The 17,960-nt window shown below is 43.6% G+C and overlaps 1 protein-coding gene across 5 annotated transcripts in view; it reads right to left on the bottom strand.

Annotated features, from left to right (window-relative positions):
- Positions 1–3,464: 3,464 nt before the first annotated feature.
- ARID1B (AT-rich interaction domain 1B) overlaps positions 3,465–17,960 on the bottom strand; it is a 488,774-nt gene continuing 474,278 nt past the window's right edge. For all 5 annotated transcript variants that reach the window (XM_077348882.1, XM_077348907.1, XM_077348891.1 and 2 more), the window contains 4 exons: positions 14,311–14,404; positions 11,309–12,095; positions 10,007–10,137; positions 3,465–6,543 (listed from right to left, as the gene is read on the bottom strand). In XM_077348882.1, coding sequence (XP_077204997.1) covers positions 4,816–6,543; positions 10,007–10,137; positions 11,309–12,095; positions 14,311–14,404 — 2,740 coding nt within the window. In that variant the 3' untranslated portion in view covers positions 3,465–4,815. The remainder of the gene's footprint in view (positions 6,544–10,006; positions 10,138–11,308; positions 12,096–14,310; positions 14,405–17,960) is intronic.

Consider the following 17,960-nt stretch of genomic DNA (forward strand, 5'->3'; position numbering starts at 1 on the left):
GAGTTCTGGCCTCCTGATGGCACCTGGGGTTTGGCCATGGAGTGACAGAGTGTTGGATCGGATGAACCACTGGCCAGATCCAACATGACTTCTTTTATGTTTCTCTCTTGTCTCCTCCTTTCATTTAAAGGTCACATGTTCATAGATAGGGTTTCCTTTTCTGTCAGCACAAGAAAGGCAAATGACATTGAATAAGATTAGGTGGGTTAAAATAGCACTGAATGAGGATCCCTTTGACTTAGAATCATTCATTCATAATGATGTAAGCTGCTTTGGTACACACTGGGGAGAAAGACTACAGCTTTCCTAGAGGGTGCTGAGGGGGAGGCAATGGGAAACTGAAGACAGAGGGGCAGATAAAGGTAGGTTGGCTGTTTGGTGGGAAGGAGACAGGGCGGCCAGTTCCAGGTTGGGAAGTTCTCGGAGATTTGAGGGGCGGAGTCTGGTTTGAGGAACAGAGGGACCTCGGATAGGTGTCATGTCATAGACCATACCCTACAAAGATGTCATTTCTTCCAGGGAACTAGCACAGGTGAGGGCTGGAGATCAACCTGAATTACAACTGCTCTCCAGATGACAGAGTTCAGTTCCCCTGCAGAAAATGGCTGCTTTGAGGACTGGAACCTATGGTATTATATCCTGCTGAGGATGCTACCATCCTAAGACTCCATTCCCAATCTCCAGGAATTTCCTAACCTGCACCTAAGGAAAACTGATCTCTGGAGAGCTAACATGGTTAAGAGTGGTGGTTTGTAATCTGGCAAGCCAAGTTTGATCCCCTGCTTCTCCACAGGAGGATTGTGCTGTTCTGACCCAGCAGTCCTGCCAGCAGCTCTCTCAGCCTCACCCACCCCACAGGGTGTCTGTTGCAGGGAGAGGAAGGGAAGGCTTTGAAGCTCCTTCAAGCAGTAAAAAGGGAATATAAAAAACAACTCTTCTTCTTGTGTTCCCCCTGTGGTGGGTGGCCAGAAGCAGGTAGGAGACTGGGAGAGCGATGGGGGCATATAGAGGAAGTGACAGGCAGAGAACAGGGGGAGAGGGGAGGAAGCAAAGCTCAGGGGAATGGGCTAGCTGCTCCTGCAAGTTTCCCACTTGTTATATTATAGCAACTGACCATACAACTTGATGCTTTTTTTGCCAGCAGAATTCCCACTTGATTTAGTTTGTAACTGTTAACCTAGCTACTCTATTCTAGGATCTTCAGTCTCTTACAATAACATGCTCAGGTGAGCTTAAAAACACATATGCAAAACCCATTCAAACATTATAGTTTTGAAGGCTCTGCTGGTAGACTAGATATCAGCTAACATTTTCAGTAGATTATAGAATTCCATGGTATATGCTCTCTTATTTAGAGCACTCTACAAAGCGTATTTCCCCCTTTGCAAATGGTAGTGTTAGTACATTTGGTATTCTGATAACTGATCTGTAAAATGAATGCGGAAAGGTTAACATAAGAGCACGTGTGGACATTAGTAGCTAGGCCATTTCAACTGAGTATCCCAGATTATGAACATACTTTCCAAGGTTTCAACTATTTTGTTTTTTTTTTAAAGAGCAACACAAGAAGTGGTGCTCCAGCTGCTGATGATTCAGCTAATGACTTTTGATTATCCTTATGAGAATGCCTTGCTTTCTTCTTCAGTTTGGGTACAATTCTAATGCTTCTTAGCCTCATGGAGCAGGACACTTTCACTTAAGCTGAATGTAAAAAAAAACTACTTAAGGAAATCAATTCACTGGAAGAATACAGGACAGAATGGTAGTCATATTGGGGCTTTGAAAACATCCCGAATCCATGCACTTCTTAAAAAGACTTAAACAATAGGTAACAAGTCAGAAGGACCAGATATAGATTCTCATCACAGAATGCTTTGAAAGATTTTATAGCTCCCTAAATCAGTTTCTTTCTGTGATGTGCGGTTACAAGTGGGCTATAATTTAACATATACTTCTGAATGCATTGTTATACCAGAGACAAAGAGATGGAGACGGTTACTGTGGGTGATATGAAAGTGAGCAGATTACAACAGAAGAACATCTAGAAAATTACCTTTCGTGACACAGGGGAGTCACGTTTCAAGCTTAGATGATAATAGTATGTACTTTGCCTGTCTATGAAATTATCTTCTATATTAATGTGTTAGAGCAAGTTACATGAACAAGATTATTGGGATGCCAACTGGGATAACGTATTTTCTAGCAGCCCTACAGTAAATCAAAGGAAAGATGGAAAAATATGCAACTATTCTTAGTCAAGCCAACGAAGCAGGAAGAAACAGAAAAAAATAGTGTTTGAATGTTGTTCAAAATATAGTATCAAGTGAAAAGAAGGGTCTCTTTTGGAAACTGAGTAATTATTGATATGAACCTGTTAAGTTCTGCTCTGTTGGATCACTTGTTTAAGAGTTCTCAGGGGTTTGCCACAGCAAAATGGGAACTGCTTCCCCACAGCTGCTTCACATTCTGCAACACTATGTGCAAAAAAGAAAGACCTTGGTGCAACCAGTGAGGTGATCTGAATGTGGATTCTGGGGAGGGAAAGACTGATATGCCATTGATTCTGCATTCATGGGAAGAATGTATCATGCATGTTCCCTTTTTTGCTCACCCATGAAATAGATCCCAAACTTTTCAACTATCTGGTTAAGAAGGGTGCTAGTGCTATGGTAATTAAGGCAGTCTTCAGCTTACACAATCCAAAGGTCCACATGTGTGCTACAAGTTGTTTCCATTCATTTCCAGGAAGGAGCCAACTTTGTACACATGACAAAACATGCTTGTGAATTTTTCTTTTACCATGGATATGGAAACAGCAATCATTTGATGGATGAGCTTTGAACATCTGTTGGTCTACAAGAAATCACTGAATCAAATCTCTGGCTGTCTATACCAGGTGCGAAATATGACTCACACAAATTGTACTTGAAGTACAATTACTTCTGCCAGGAAACCCCCCCCAATAAATATTTTAATACTTACAGTATTTGCTGGCGTATAAGACTACTTTTCCTCCCTGAAAAACATGCCTCCAAGTGGGTGGGTCGTCCTATACGCCGGGTGCACTTCAGTTGGGATAGACATAGCTGCCCATAGTGGCCCATAGTACTGTAATGTAATGTAACAAACTCTATATTTTGAGTGGTAATGTTGGGGGTTGTCTTATACGCCCAGTCGTCTTATATGCCGGCAAATACAGTACTTCATTCTTGAATGCAGAACTTTTTGTGGGTGTACAGTGATCATCAACCCAACCTCATCATATGAGCTACTTTAAAACAAAACTGACAGATTCCATTTTTCAAAAGACAGTAACTTATTATGTCCCTTGAACAACAAATGGAAGATAATCCAGGATCAACCATTCTTGGTTGGAGGAAGAGGATATCCGTTGTTGTTACTTATTAAACTGGTTTGATTTCATAGTGAAATGAAACATTATTCAAAAACACCCATCACAGTGCTTAACAAGATTTAATGTACATTTATTCTTAACATGTGGAACATATAAAGATTTTATACTGAATAAATGATATTCATTAAGCCAGAGGAAAAGGAGGAATTTACATCAAGTTTTTTTCTTTGTTTAAACTACATTATTTTGAAATACAAATGCGGATTCTTCTCACTGAAAAATCTTTGAAGTTGTTTCTTCCTTTTTTCCTGTATATGCATTTTTTGTCTGTAGACAGGTAACCATTTTCTTAAATCAATCCATTCATAACCATTTCCACATCTTGATTTATAAAGCAAGTTGTGAGCAATTGCTCTCCCGAAATAGAGCATGACTTTATACATACAGAAACTTGTACATTACCCTCGTGGTGGTGATTTTTTTTTGTTATCATTTTTGGAGATATGGCCCAAACAAAATAATAATAATAATATAATAATAATAAAATTAATTCTACCATCACTTTGTAGTTACCACATCATGAAAAAAGAATTAAATCCTTGTATTTATAAAAAAAGAGATGAGGGTATGTTTAATGTACAACTTCTATATACATCACGGCCCTTAGGCAATAAAAAATATTTTAAAAATGATTAAAAGGAATTGTGAAGAACTGTCATTATGGAAGGTCTAACAATAGATACTGACGAGACAGTTCTGATGAGGAAGCAATTCACGTTGATCATCTTCAGGTTTGTGTTACAACCTTCCCTAAAGAATTTGTTTTGCTCCTACCCTAATGTAACCATTCTCCTGTGGAGAAACCCAAGATAATTTCCTATGCAGTCTATGGACCAGCCCCTTTCCTTTCTCCGCTACGCCTACATCACTAACATTCTTCTATTGCACAGAGCGCTTTGGGCAACGGTGAAAAGGGTGGTTGGGTTGTCTTTCCTTCTTGAAAAATAAACACACAGTAACTTGGTATGTTTCCCCCCGTACACTTTTGCGCTTCAGAGTGGTGAGCTTATTTCTCCCCCATCAAGTGATGTTTTGCAGTAATTTACCTCCCAAATTTCTGTAGTTCGCTTCCCGCCCCCAAATGTGATACAAACATGGAAAAAGGCATTGAAAAGGATATCTATGGAAAAAAGTGTGGCCTTTGAATGTACTAGACAGCAACTTTGGTTAAAAAAATAAAATAAAAGATGTACTTATACACATAGACAGCAAATATTAATTCCATAACTGTTCAAATTAATTATTTCTTTTAATTCCCAATTGGTAAATAGTGAATGGGGCAGAGGAGCAAATATTCTTTTCCCCCCCTTCTTCCTACACTGGATAAACAAGTACGGAAAACAGCCAGTTATATGTGACCCTCTAATCTCCACTCACACATGCTTGGCTTCTCACTTATGTCATAACTGTCCAATCTGAAAAAGTACATCACAGATGACAGATGCAACCAGAGAGTTCAGAACAGCAGATATTGAGATATCCAGCAAACGGCCCTCATGTAGAAGGAACTCTGAGCGGTTCTCCTCCACCCGGGCCATGGCCAACAAAGCCTTGGCTGCCCTGCACATCATGTCTACACTAGGCGGCTCCAGAGGTGGGGGTTGCATGTGCATGAGGTTATGTTGGCTCTGCTGGTACTGGGCCATGGTGACCCCATCCTCAAGGAAGCTTATCAAATTTCCGATGCTTCCCTTTTGCACGGCTATTGCCCTTGCTGCTAATGTGTCCCCCTGGGCAAGGTTTGATAAGAGTGCCATGGACATTTCTCGGCAGACTGGATTTTTGCGGTCCCCAACGTACCTAACTAAAGTAGCATAGAGTTTCTCCTGACGACTGAATGGGGGAGTGGCCAAGATAAGGTCCACATTATTGTCTTGGATACTGAGTTTACACAGGGTTTCCAGTACAAGTCTTTGAGGCGAAAGGACTGAATTGGGCCCCACAGTTGGAAAAGGATCCTGTGCCTCTGCAGATGGGCACACCATCCAGTGCAGTAAGCCATCCAAAATTGGCAAACAGATGCTTTCTGTGTAAGCAGATAAGTCTAGCTGCCCAGAAATATTGGCTAATGTGACCAATGTATTGTCCCTCAAGACTTCAAGGCAATCCCACCACCACTCATCTTTGCTGCAGGCCACCCCTTTGTCCGCTTCTTCCTCTTTTTCATATGTCTGTGGCGCACGTTTTCTTTCTGGGTGTTCATGATGGAGAAGGATCAGCTTTCCCAAGATCAGCACCAAGCCTGGATGTTTTGACATTTCAGCATCATTACCAGGCACAAAAGATAAACTGCGGACAATATTTGACACACAGATGCATCGCTTGGCCAAAGAGTCCTGCCAATGAGTTATGGTGCATAGTGGAGTTTCATCTCGACTCCTTGGCTCATCTTCTAGCAGCTTGATATTCCGATGACTTTTAGCCTGATGGATCCCAAATGGAAATTTACTGCTATCTGTCTGCGAAGCAGAGTCTGAGTCTTCGGACAGTGCTCCTGGACGAGCTGACAAGACATCATCAATAGTGGCTGATATGCTTTTGTCATGCTGCTCTGACTCTCTTTTCCCCTCCCCATTCTTCTTTTTACTTAAATAGTTTGATGGAGGAGGTGGTCTCCTGCAAGGAGGGATCTCCATCTTACTCTCAAAATGGGTCTGGATGTGCTCTGTTGTATCACCCCCACCAAGCTGCCAGTGGAGAAGTCCACTGTTGAATTCCTGAACACGCCCAAGTCTGTCAGATCTGTCAATAACAAAGAGATTATTTTTCTTTACAATTTTTATAGGCAGCTTGTCAAATTTACTGGCTTGTTTTGGCCTCTCAGTTGGTTCAGCAATGGCACCTGGGGGGGCAAGAACAGTGCTTTTTTCTTCTTCAGTTTTCTCGTTTTCCTCTTCCTCCTCTTCCTCTTCTTCCTCCAATTCATCAAAATAAGCAATACATTCATCATCATTCTCCTCTTCTTTTCTGGCATCTTGTATCATAGACTGGCCATCCTCTTTCCGAGCTGAATTATGATTTAGTACTTTTGGTCCTGGATGTCCCACTTCATATTCCATAAGGATTCCAAAAATATCAATCAGGCATTTTCTAAAATACTCCACCAAAAGTTCAAGAAAGCCAGATAACTGAGGAAACAGGGGGGAAAAAACACAAAATGTTAACAGGATAATTACAGAAAATATGGAATGGTGTTAGTAGAAAATGTTAAGATTTTTCAGTTTTTCTTCTAGTCTTCTGGTTTCCAAATGGACATTCAGACTCTTCTTCCAACCTATTCTTCATTCTATACATTAAAAAAACTTACCAATATAAAGGCATGTGCAAGCAATGAGGAAGAGTTGATCCTGATTCTGATTTTCTGTCCCATGGATAAAATATGTCAGTCGTGGTAATAACACTGACCATTTTGGGGCAAAGCAAATTCATTTTCATTGAGAATGTAACATTCATTTATTAACTCCATCATCAACACAACTTAAAGAACTCAGATACTTTGATACAATATCCACACACAAACTGATCTTTCAGAATGTACGGAATTAATTATATAGGCCATTTTAATTGCCAAGCTAAGAAAGAGCTCACAAGACATAAGCAATAGTCACAACCGCTTTCAGAGCTACAGTAAGTTCTCAAAAGTTTTTATCATGCTATTTCATGTTGGAATTTACAACACCCTAGGCATGTGCACCCCCCAAAAAATTTGGACCGTTTCTGGTTTTGAAGAGCCCGATTCGGACTATTAAAGGGCCATCTGAATAAGTGGATTTGGATCCGGCTTCAACTGAATAACCTCGGGGATGTCTGAATGGTGCCATTGAATTTATTGGTAATTCTGAGATTTCTGTCTTTCCCATGGCCTTGGGAGGGAGGAGGGTGAGTTCGAGGCTCCAAACTTTCAGGGTAGCTTCGGGGGTTTCTTCTCTGACTCCCCCCAGATTTCAAAAAGATTGGACCAGGGGGTACAATTCTAGGGGCTCCCAAAGAGGGTGCCCCCCATCCTACCTCCATTATATCCAATGATGAGAACAAATTAGACTTTCTATTCTGATCCTGAATTCTCACCATAAGACATAATGGGCCATTACTTCCAATGGTGAGAATTTATGATCAGAACATGGAGTCTATTTTTTCTCAAAATTTGATATAATGGAGGTAGGATGGGGAATCCCTAGAATTGGACCCCCTGATCCAATCTTCTGGAAACTTGGGGGGGGGGTGTGGAGCCAGAGAAGAGGCTCCTAAAGCTACTCTGAATGTTTGGAGCCCTAAACTCAAACCCCGGCCCCCCAGGCCACAGAGATGGCAGAAACCTGAACATTGACAAAGCAGGGAAATTATTCTCTTGGGTCTAGCATGCAGATGCCACCCTCCAGGAGATTATGGGGATAAACAGGAATTGCAGCTCATCTTCACACAGAGAGGAGTTCCCATCACCATCCCTGCAGAAAAGGGATGTATGTCAGAGCTGCAGAGGAGGGGTGTGGCTGGCTACCCCAGCAATGCTTGCATGCCAGCCTCCAGGTGAGAACTGGAGAATCAATGAAATCACAACACAGTCCACACAGAACTGGAGAGTAGGGGTTGCCTGACAAGGTGTGTTTATGGGGGGAATCTCCCAGCACCACTATGAGTTAAGGGATGCCCAGAGGCCCACCCAGAGGCCCACGGGGGGCCCAGAGGCCCACCAAACAACACAAGAGAGAGAAGGGGGAGGGGATGCCTGCTACTGGCTAGGTGGGGAGGCAGTGGCAGGCAGAAGAAATCCATCATTATGTTTGGTACGCAAATAGAAAATCCATTTGCCTAAAGCAAGCCTCAGAAAGTAAGGGGGTAGTGTCATGTGGACACCTTCCTCCTCAGCAGGACCAGCATGTGCACCAACTCTTATTTTCCCAGTGGAAGAGCTCTGGGTGGTCTAAGTACTGAATCCATGCATCCATCATCACAGGTTCTCCCCTCCAGCCTCCCCCCCCCACCAGAAAAGAACAGTTAAGAGAAAGACTAGCTGGTTTTTATACTCCACTTTTCATTACCCAAGGAAGTTTCAAACTGGCTTATAATTGCCTTCTTTTTCTCCCCCTCCCCCAGAGCAGACACTTTGAGAGGTTGGTGGGGCTGAGAGCTCTGATAGAATTGCTCTGTGAGAACAGCTCTGACAGGAGTTAGACAAGATCACCCAGCTGGCTGCATATCAAACACTGGTGAGGTAACAAATCCAGCTCTCCAGATCACAGAAAACAACAGCTCCCATGAAGATAGATCCTCCAAGGTCCAGTGCAGTAGCAGCCATACCGAGCTAGCCAGCAGACAGTAAACAGGCATCCCCTCCTCTCTGGGGAAGTGATCTCTCTCTGCCATGTGGTGTGATTTCAGTGGGTCTCCAGTGCCATCTGGAGGCTGGTATCCCTTGAGACTCCTCCTAGGGAGGCTCCCCCACACCTTGCTAGGGGAACTGAAGTGATCTTGCTTTGCTGTAATGTGATTTCAGTGAGTCTCCAGGTTCCACCTGGAAGTGGGCACCCCAGAATTGCTGGGGTGTGAAGCCACAGCAACTCTGCATTGGCATGCAGCATCCCTTTTCTCCAGGGGAGGTGATGGGAACTGCTCTGTGTGAAGACTAAGCTGTAATTCCTGTTTATTCCCAACATCTCCTGACTGAAGAGAGGCATCTGCATGTTAGAGATCTCTCCCACCCCTTCCTGCTTTGTTAAAGTTTCCATTTCCATCTTCACAGTGTCCTAGAGGGGGATAGGGGTTTCAATTAGAAGCTCCAATCCTTAAGTGTAGCTTGAAGACCCTCTTTTCTAAAGAGGATCTTTAGAAGATTGGACCAGGGGGTCCAATTCTAGAGGTACCCAAACTGGTAGGCCCCTTCCAGCCTTCATTGTATCCAATGGAACAATGCTTGCACTCGAAAGCTAGCACCTTTAATAAATCTTTGTTGGTCTTAATGGTGGCACTGGACTCTGATTTTGTTTTGTTTTGCTGCTTCAGACCCACTTGAATGTATCCAATGGAGTGAGACTAGACTAGAGAGTCTGAATTTCCACCATGGGATACAATGGAGCTGGATAGGGGCCCCTACTTCGGGTGCCCCTAGAACTGGACCCCCTGGTCCAATCTTCTTGAAATTGGGAGGTCTTTAGAAAAGAGGATCTTAAAGCTTCCCTGAAAGTTTGGAGTCTCTAACTCAAACACCACCCACCCACGACTTGGAGAAGACGGAAATGGAAAAATTCCCATAGAATAGGAAAGGCTGAATCGCTTCGGAGACATATTAATTACGATTCAGACAATTTGGATGGCTGTGATTTGGCCATACAAATCTATGGCATTTGCCACTCTGGACTGTATTCGGCCGTTCTGTGTCCGAAGCAGTCCTGATTCAGCTGCAGTGGCCCAAAGCACACATGCCTATTCTTCTATTGTTCTTGTTGTTAATGAAAGTGATATATATCACAAATGCAGCAGCAGGTAAAAAACTGGGATTTTATAAACTATTGAATATTTAATTTCTAAAGTTTAGTATATTTAATTTCTAAAATTTGACATCAGCATATTTCATATTTCTATCATTCTTCTTACCTGAGAAAGGTTGAAAGTAGCCACAGTACTGTCATCATACAGAAGGATATTAATAGTGTCTAAAGCCCAAGTACTTTCAGCAAGAAGACCTGATTTAAGAGACATCATCACTCTCCAAGCCTCAGGAGTTACTGGAAAAAAAAGAGAAGAATTTAATATGAATGCTTTCCAAATATTTGCAAGGCAGGTTTCAAATGGCAGACATCAGAGTTAAGAACAGATGGTTGTATTCTAGTTAATGGCATGAATTATCATTGCTTCATCACTGTATGCAACAATTCTACCTAATTACTAAGTGTATCACATAAGTCTTTAGATCAAACAAGCCATGCTGCCATTTTTTAAACTGGCTGAAGAAAACAATACACTAGATGGCAAGAATCATATTGTGATGCCAACTAAAGAGGTTGTTCTTCTAAAGATATAATATAATTTAGCTCTCTGTGTAACATTCTATCTCCAAATGGTAAAGATTGAAATCATTTTTGTATGGTCAAATAACTGTTCAGAAGCTAGGAATAATTGCTTTAATTTTGCAGTGTACTTTTCTGCCTATCAGACACCAGGTGCTCTTTCCACCAAAGACAGCTAAGTCTGTACAAACTACCTTGAACTTCCCATGAGAAGAAAAGTGAAAAATGGTCCTAAAGACTAGGGAATGGAACCTGGAGTGCCAGCAGTGGAAAACTGCTTGCAGCCTGAGCAATATTTGGAAATATTTATATTCCTTTATAAGATGCAACCAGATGGTATTCAGATAAGCAAGCATTAAGGGCAAAAAGGACACAATTCCTGCTCCTTCCTTTCAGCTAGCAAACCAACCAACTAATCGACAGACCGACCAACTCCAACACAAAACCATACCCCTTCTATTTTAGAAAGAGAGCTATCAAGCAAAATTTAAAAAGATTTTCGATGCTTTCATTAGCCTGTTCCTATGTGCCCCTGTGCCTAGGAAGCAGCTTCTATAGAGTGCGTTCACCCTGGTTCAATTGCTAGCTATCTGCATTGAACAATGCTAGTTAATATAAATTCTGGTGTGGTTTCTATAATGAAGTCTTACAAGTCTCAAGGAGTATCAAATTTGATAGTACCAAAGTCACAATTATAGAAAGAGCTCATCTGAATATTCAGTAAGCTTTTTTGTGTAGAAAGACTGATTGTTGGAACAATATTTGTCCCATGAAATGGGCTTGAAATTCTTTTAAGAACCATTGCCATTTAGTAGCATTGATATAACCTTGCTGTAAAATTATAGGTCAAAGGAAATAACCTTCCATAAACAGACAACAATATCCTTACCAATGTCTTTTGAGGTAATCTTCCGTCTTGGTTTCAAGACTGGTTGGGATGCTTCTACTGAGCCTGGAGGGAAAGTTATTTCTCGTCTGATTGGCGGTGGCTGAGTTGGAGGACCTGTGACCTGTGAAACTGGAACAGTGGGCATAACTTTCGGCATCTTCATGGAAGGCAGGAAAGGGGATTTACTTGGAGACATACGATTTTCCAAAGAGCGGGGGAACGATGCAGGACTTGGAGCCCGAGATATGTGGTTTGACATTGATGATGGTGCTTGGTAAGATGACTGAGGTCTAGTGATTGGTTGCATGGAAGTGGAGGATGACATGTAAGAAGGCTGGCGCTGGTTGACGTGAGAAGGCCACTGGCTTTCGTGGTTTATCCTCTGGTCAGCCACCATCATATCTTCAGTGCGGTTCATCCCTGGGTAAGGTGGGGCCTGTGCAGGGCCACCAGGGCCTTGCCTATTCTGATATGGGTAAGGCATATCATTTCTTGCAGGCCACATGTTCTGCTGGGGTCCTTCAGTTGAGGCTGATGACTGCATAGGGCCACCAATCATTTGAGGAGGTATTCCATGTTGTTGCATTTGTCCTGGACCCTGCATCCTGTCTCTGTTATAAGGATATGGATATTGTCCTTGTATGGGCCTTCTATCTGGTCCAGAGTAAGCACTGCTATACTGGTTGAACATATCTTGTTGTTGGTTGGTATACTGCATGTTAAACATATCTCCTTCATGGCGTTTTGCGGGAGGCCCATACATGCCATCCATATGACGTTTGTAGTTCTGAAAAGCAATACCAACATGAATAAAGGATACAGCCTAAGATGATGACTTTAGAGGTAGATTTTAAAATGATTGTGAGGCAATTGAGGGAGCATGTTCCTTTTAGGAATCTATTTTGATATGCTTACAATTGTATATTTAAAAGAAAAATCACTTTAGGATAATATTTCTCATGGTGCTGCTGAATCTGAAGTGATTTTTTAAACAATTGGTCACTTTTGACATTTCTAGACTTTTAAAAACTATCAAAGGTTCAAATGGAAGCTTTAAACTAATTATAGCTGGCAGTTCAAGGGAAAACTGACACATTTTAAAACAGATTTAAGGATAAGAAAATATATCTATAAAAATACACTAAGAACAGCATGCCTGTATATGGAATGTGAGAGGACTTTAAAAACATTACAATACAGTTAGAAGCTTGCAAAACAGCTTCTATCCCCATTCCTGGTCTGTACTCTCAGACATTCATGGGAGTCCCTCTATCATCTGAGGCCCTAGTGACTCCGTATCTCTGGAGCCTTGGACATAGGGAAGTTCCTGTGGTATATTGTTTATTGATTTAAGCAACTGGGAATGGCTGAGCTTCCTTGAAGAGCTTTTATCTCTGGATAAGGATGTACCTGGACAGTTCTGAATGGCACTTGATTGCTGGTTACCTGGCAGGCTGGCATATTCCAGGCCACACAGAGGACTCAAACAATACTTTTTGGCATAAATTCTGGCAACAGCTCTATTGTTATGCATATGAGTGTTGGTGCAAACCAAGGGTGGATCTGGCTTCCGAGTGGCCAGCAGACCAAATGCAGCCTCCCACACCAGCAGGCCACCTTTGGGGACCAAGCGATTCCCAGGTCAAGCTCCTCCTAACCACCAGGCCTGCTGGGCCCATGGGAGGGTGGTACTGGTGGAGGCCCCACAGGCGTCAGCCTCTATTAGAGTGCCCACTATCACCTGCACAGCGAGGGAACTCCTTCCGACCAGAAAGGTGCTGCTGCTCAGCATGCACCCAGCCTCTTAAGGAGGCCTCCAGTACTAGCAGAGCCTAGCAAGCAGGTGTGGGCTCCAAATGAAAAGGATCCACCCCTTAACATAACCATCAGCTGTGACAAAAGTAGTAAATAACAAAAATAAATAAGCAAAGGCATAAAAAACACCCAAAATAGGTTGGGAGGGTGGGGAAGCAATTGAAGAGCTGGGAGGCATGAAAGAGGATCAACTTAGGTGCGACCCTGGCTAAATAGCCACCAGGATCGCCCTGCCCAGCCCGGACACCTTGTGCCTTCTTATGTGTCTAGGTGCAAGGGCCCCAGTTGAGCTGGCTGCGCTCCCTCTTTTGTGGCTGGATCAAGCTGCGGTGGTAACTGGCAGTCCACTGCCAAGCCAGCACCTGCATTTGTTGTTTTATATCAATTTGGTAAGAATTAATAATGTATGATATCTGCAGCTATTCCCTCAGAATATAGCTGCTTGAAACACAAGGGCATTTTTCATTGTCATCTGAAAGTTTTCCAGCATCATCCTTTAAGGGTGCATTCACTGATTACTGATACAGATGTAATTGCCCCTTCAAGCCCAACCGCACTGCTAGGCAATAAACCCTGTAAACTGTCAATGCAGTACTCACATACTTGGACAACTGAGAAGTTGGCCTGGCCTTAGCCAGGGTCATTGCCTTCTTGGCCTATAAGAGCTAAGGGCCCTGCTGGAGCTGGTTCAATTTTGCAGGGCCTGTAAGACAGAGCTCTTCTGCCAGGCTTTTGGTTGAGGCCAGGCTGACATCAGATCTGCCCCTCTCTGGAAGTCTCCTGTTCGAATCTGCCATTGGTAACATCAGTCCTGGGGATATGGCAGATGGGGGAATTGTGGAGGGTGTTTAAAGGTCTGGGGAGTTATGAGGTTTTAGGCATTTTTTGTATTTTTAATTGTTGTTAGCCGCTATGAGATGGTAGGCCCAGGAGCAGCCACATATAAGTATAATAAACAAACTCCTACTGGTGTACAAGCTACACTGTCCTGTGTTGCTAATCACTGATTTAGCTCTTTGCAGTTGTGAAATATTCCAAATAAATGTACACAATCATGCATATAGCAATGTCCTTGTTGTCAATCAATTGAATCTATTTTAATATTTTTTTGCGTTGATCAATGTCCAAATACATAGATTTACTGACTGAATTTTAACTAATGTGGAATGATTGCTATAGATGTATACCTGTTGTTGATACAGTCCAGCTTGGTGTCCTCCGTAAGGTGGCTGTCCTGAAGGAGGTGCTTGTGCTGGATACTGCTGTCCATATGGTTCATGCCTGCAATGAAGAATGCACACTGCTAATGAATACTGGTACCAGTACATCAAGTTGGTAGAACATTATAGCTGTCTCTAAGAACTTCTAGAGCTCTTAATGAAATGTACCTTTTATGTTTATCACAGTTGATTTCCACAGCAAACACTTAAATTTAACTAGAAATGATCTGAACTCAGGTGGGTAGCTTATCAGAGTGAATCAGTACCTGCCGCTTTTTAGAATAAATTTTAACTTTCTCTATTGGCTGGTGAAAATCTCCACAATAACTTATAATGTACAACAAGCCAAGGTTTCAGAACTGAACGTATCACTGCAAGTAGAAAGCAATGTATGACCTGGTTGCATAAACTATTCTTATACTTTCAATTTTCTTCCCACTCCTTTGTGAAACATGGATGGATAATGCAACCAGGTGATATAAACATATATTAGTTATACATATCCACTTTGCTGGCCGGAGCCATGCAATTCAATGAGTCAAATCTCTGCCCTATCACAAATATGAGATTACCTCATTTATCAGAAATTGGATATTTCCAAATTAAGAAGATTAAAGGTTTTTTTTGGTTAACCTTACTGTAGGTAAGAACAAAATGAAAAGGGCTGGTTGATTCTGTTTGATCCACAATGTATTAGTAAAATATATGAATATATTGATTTTCTTGTACACACACATGTTGGTGCTTGTGAACTCCATTCATTACTAGCAGGAGGAATGAAACACAGACATAGTACACAATAAGAAGAACCATGATTTTATACTAAAATATTTAATGTGACTAAAGCTGTTGCTTGAAACTTCCATGTACCTCAGTAATACAGCAGAGCACTAGACTGAACATTGATTTTAGATTCCCTACTGAACAGAATCTGGTAGTGTGCTATGATAGCATAATGTATTCAAATCATCCAATTCCTGGTTACAGACACAGTCCTATAACCCATCTATGCAGCAAGCAAGCATATAGGAGTGGCATCAACTTTGATAATAGTGTCAACAGCTGATCCAAGCTGCCATGCTGGTGCAATTAACTAATCAGCACGATTGTGGCAGATGTAGCAGCCCCACCAGTGTCACCACCAGATGACTCATAGGGAGCTATATGCCACCCAAAATAGGGTGGAAGGGAGCAAGAAAAGACGGATGGATGAGGTAACAACCCTAAGGTAGTTCAGTCACAATGGAACCACTGGCACAATGAGTGTGTGTAAAGTGCTGTCAAAGCCCTGCTGATTCATGGCAATCCCAGCAAGGGGCATTCAAGGCAAGTGAGAAGCAGAGATGTCTCTTCTTCTACCCAAGGCCAACTCTTTAAAGGCAACTTTACAAAAGACTGTTCTATAGTGATTGAAGGTGTTTCCTGTAGTATTTAATATCCAATCTTTCATCCATTTTAGTTTAGCAGCTTGGTAATAAGGTTTAAGGTAGTGAACCTCCAAGCCCGTGATTAATTTTTTAATATACATATTACTGGCACCTATCCTAGGTTTCTACTTGTTCCAGATAAATGTATTTAATAGTGTCTGCCAGTTATTTAATAATCTTCTGGAATTTCTGTTGGGAGGTGACTAAATACATTTTTTTATTGTATTTATTCATCCAATGAAAGATAAGTTTAAAGTTTTCCAAGATTGAAGCTGGTTTTTCATTTCATTTATGGTTGAATCACAATTAGCCTTTAATAGTCTAATACTCCTGGGGGACTTCAATGTCCACGTGGATGTGTCATCTTCGGGACCTGGTGTAGCCCATGGCTACACTGGGGCTCCTGCAATTTGTTGCTGGGCCCACCCATCAGGCCGATTACACCCTCAACTTGATCACTGGCACTGGGATAGAGGTTGATCTGGAAACAACGTCAGCCATACCATGGTCAGCCCACTATGCCCTGTGGGCCCGGTTCAGGACACTACTCCTTCCTTATTTGGGCAAGGGGTGTATTTTAGCCCTCCCAGGGAGACTTTTGGATCCAATTGGCTTCCAGAATGCTCTGCGGCAGTGGTCCCCAACCACCGGGCCGTGGCCCGGTGCCGGGCCGCGAAGGCCCCAGCACTGGGCCGCAGCTCCCCCTCCCTGCCCCCTCCGCAGTAATAAACTTCCCAGGCCGCAAGCAAATCGGCCGCCAAAGCGGGCAATTAGCTTGTGGCCCAGCAAGCTTCTTTTTGTGGGGGGGGGGAGAGGGAAGCAGGGCCGCTGGCACAAACGCATATGCGCAGCAGGTCCGTGCATGCACGTTTGCGGCCGCACATGACGCAAATGCGCACACACAGACCTGTCGCGCATGCACGCGTGCGCGGAAGTGCAGCACATGGCGCAAACACACATGCTCGGACCTGCTGCGCATGTGTGGCATGCATGGCCGCCAGATCGCCCCCCCCCCCCCACCGGTCTGCAGCCTTAGAAAGGTTGCAGACCGCTGCTCTGCGGGACCCAATGCCTCCTGGTAACTCGTTAACAGCACTGGTGGAGGCCTGGCAGTCCCACCTGATGGCAGCCATAGACGAGATTGCCCCAAGATGTCCTCTCTGCCCTCGCTACAAATGGGCCCCATGGTACACCAGGGCAAGGTAGATGAAAGGGCCGTGGTAGACCAGCTCCTGGCATTCTTGGAAGAAACTTCAGCTCTTGATCCATTCCAGTCTGGCTTTTGTCCTGGCCACAGGGTGGAGACGCTGTTGGTCGCCCTGATGGCTGATCTCAGGAGCCAGCTGGACCGGAGCAGGTTGGCCATTCTCGTAATATTAGACCTGTCGGCTGCCTTTGACATGGTCGACCATGAGTTATTGGCCCACCACCTTGCCAAGACAGGGATATGGGGTACAGCCCTAGGCTGGTTATACTTTCTCCAGAACTGGACTCAGAGGGTCGCAGTGGGGAATGACCTATCACAGTCCTGTGGGCTCCCTAGTGGAGTTCCTCAGCGGGCAATGCTCTCTCCCACTCTCTTTAACATCTGAGCCCTCTGGCTCAGCTGTTCTGGAGCTTTGGGCTGGGTTGTCATCAATATGTTAATGACACCCAGTTCTATCTCCTCATCGATTGTAGCCTGGACTCCACCCTCATCGACGGCAGCCAGATGTTTGGAAGCCGTGGCTGAGTGGCTTAAGCAGAATCACCTGAAACTCAACCCCTCCAAGACGGGAGGTCCTATGGCTGGGTAGGAAGTGGGCAGATCAGGAAGAGCTCTTACCCGTCCTGACCGGGATGCAACTAACCACCATGCTCCAGGCCAGGAATTTGGGAGTGAACTTGGCTGCCTCACTGACCATGAAGGCACAGGTCAGGAAGGTAGCCCGCCTAGCATTTTTCTGTCTTCCTCAGGAGAGGCTACTAGTGCCCTATCTGTCTTGAGAACACTTGGCCATGGTGAACCATGCGATGGTCACCTACAGAATTGACTTCTGTAACTCCATGTGGGCCTGCCCTTGTCTCTGACCTGGAAAACGCAGCTGGTGCAAAAGGTGTCTGCTAAGGTCCTCACAGGAACACCTTGGAGGGCCCACATTCAGCCTGTGCTGAGGCAGCTGCATTGGTTGCTGGTTGCAGCCCAGATCC

Source organism: Paroedura picta, chromosome 1 (genome assembly GCF_049243985.1).
Source record: "Paroedura picta isolate Pp20150507F chromosome 1, Ppicta_v3.0, whole genome shotgun sequence".
NCBI classification, from domain to species: Eukaryota; Metazoa; Chordata; class Lepidosauria; order Squamata; family Gekkonidae; genus Paroedura; species Paroedura picta.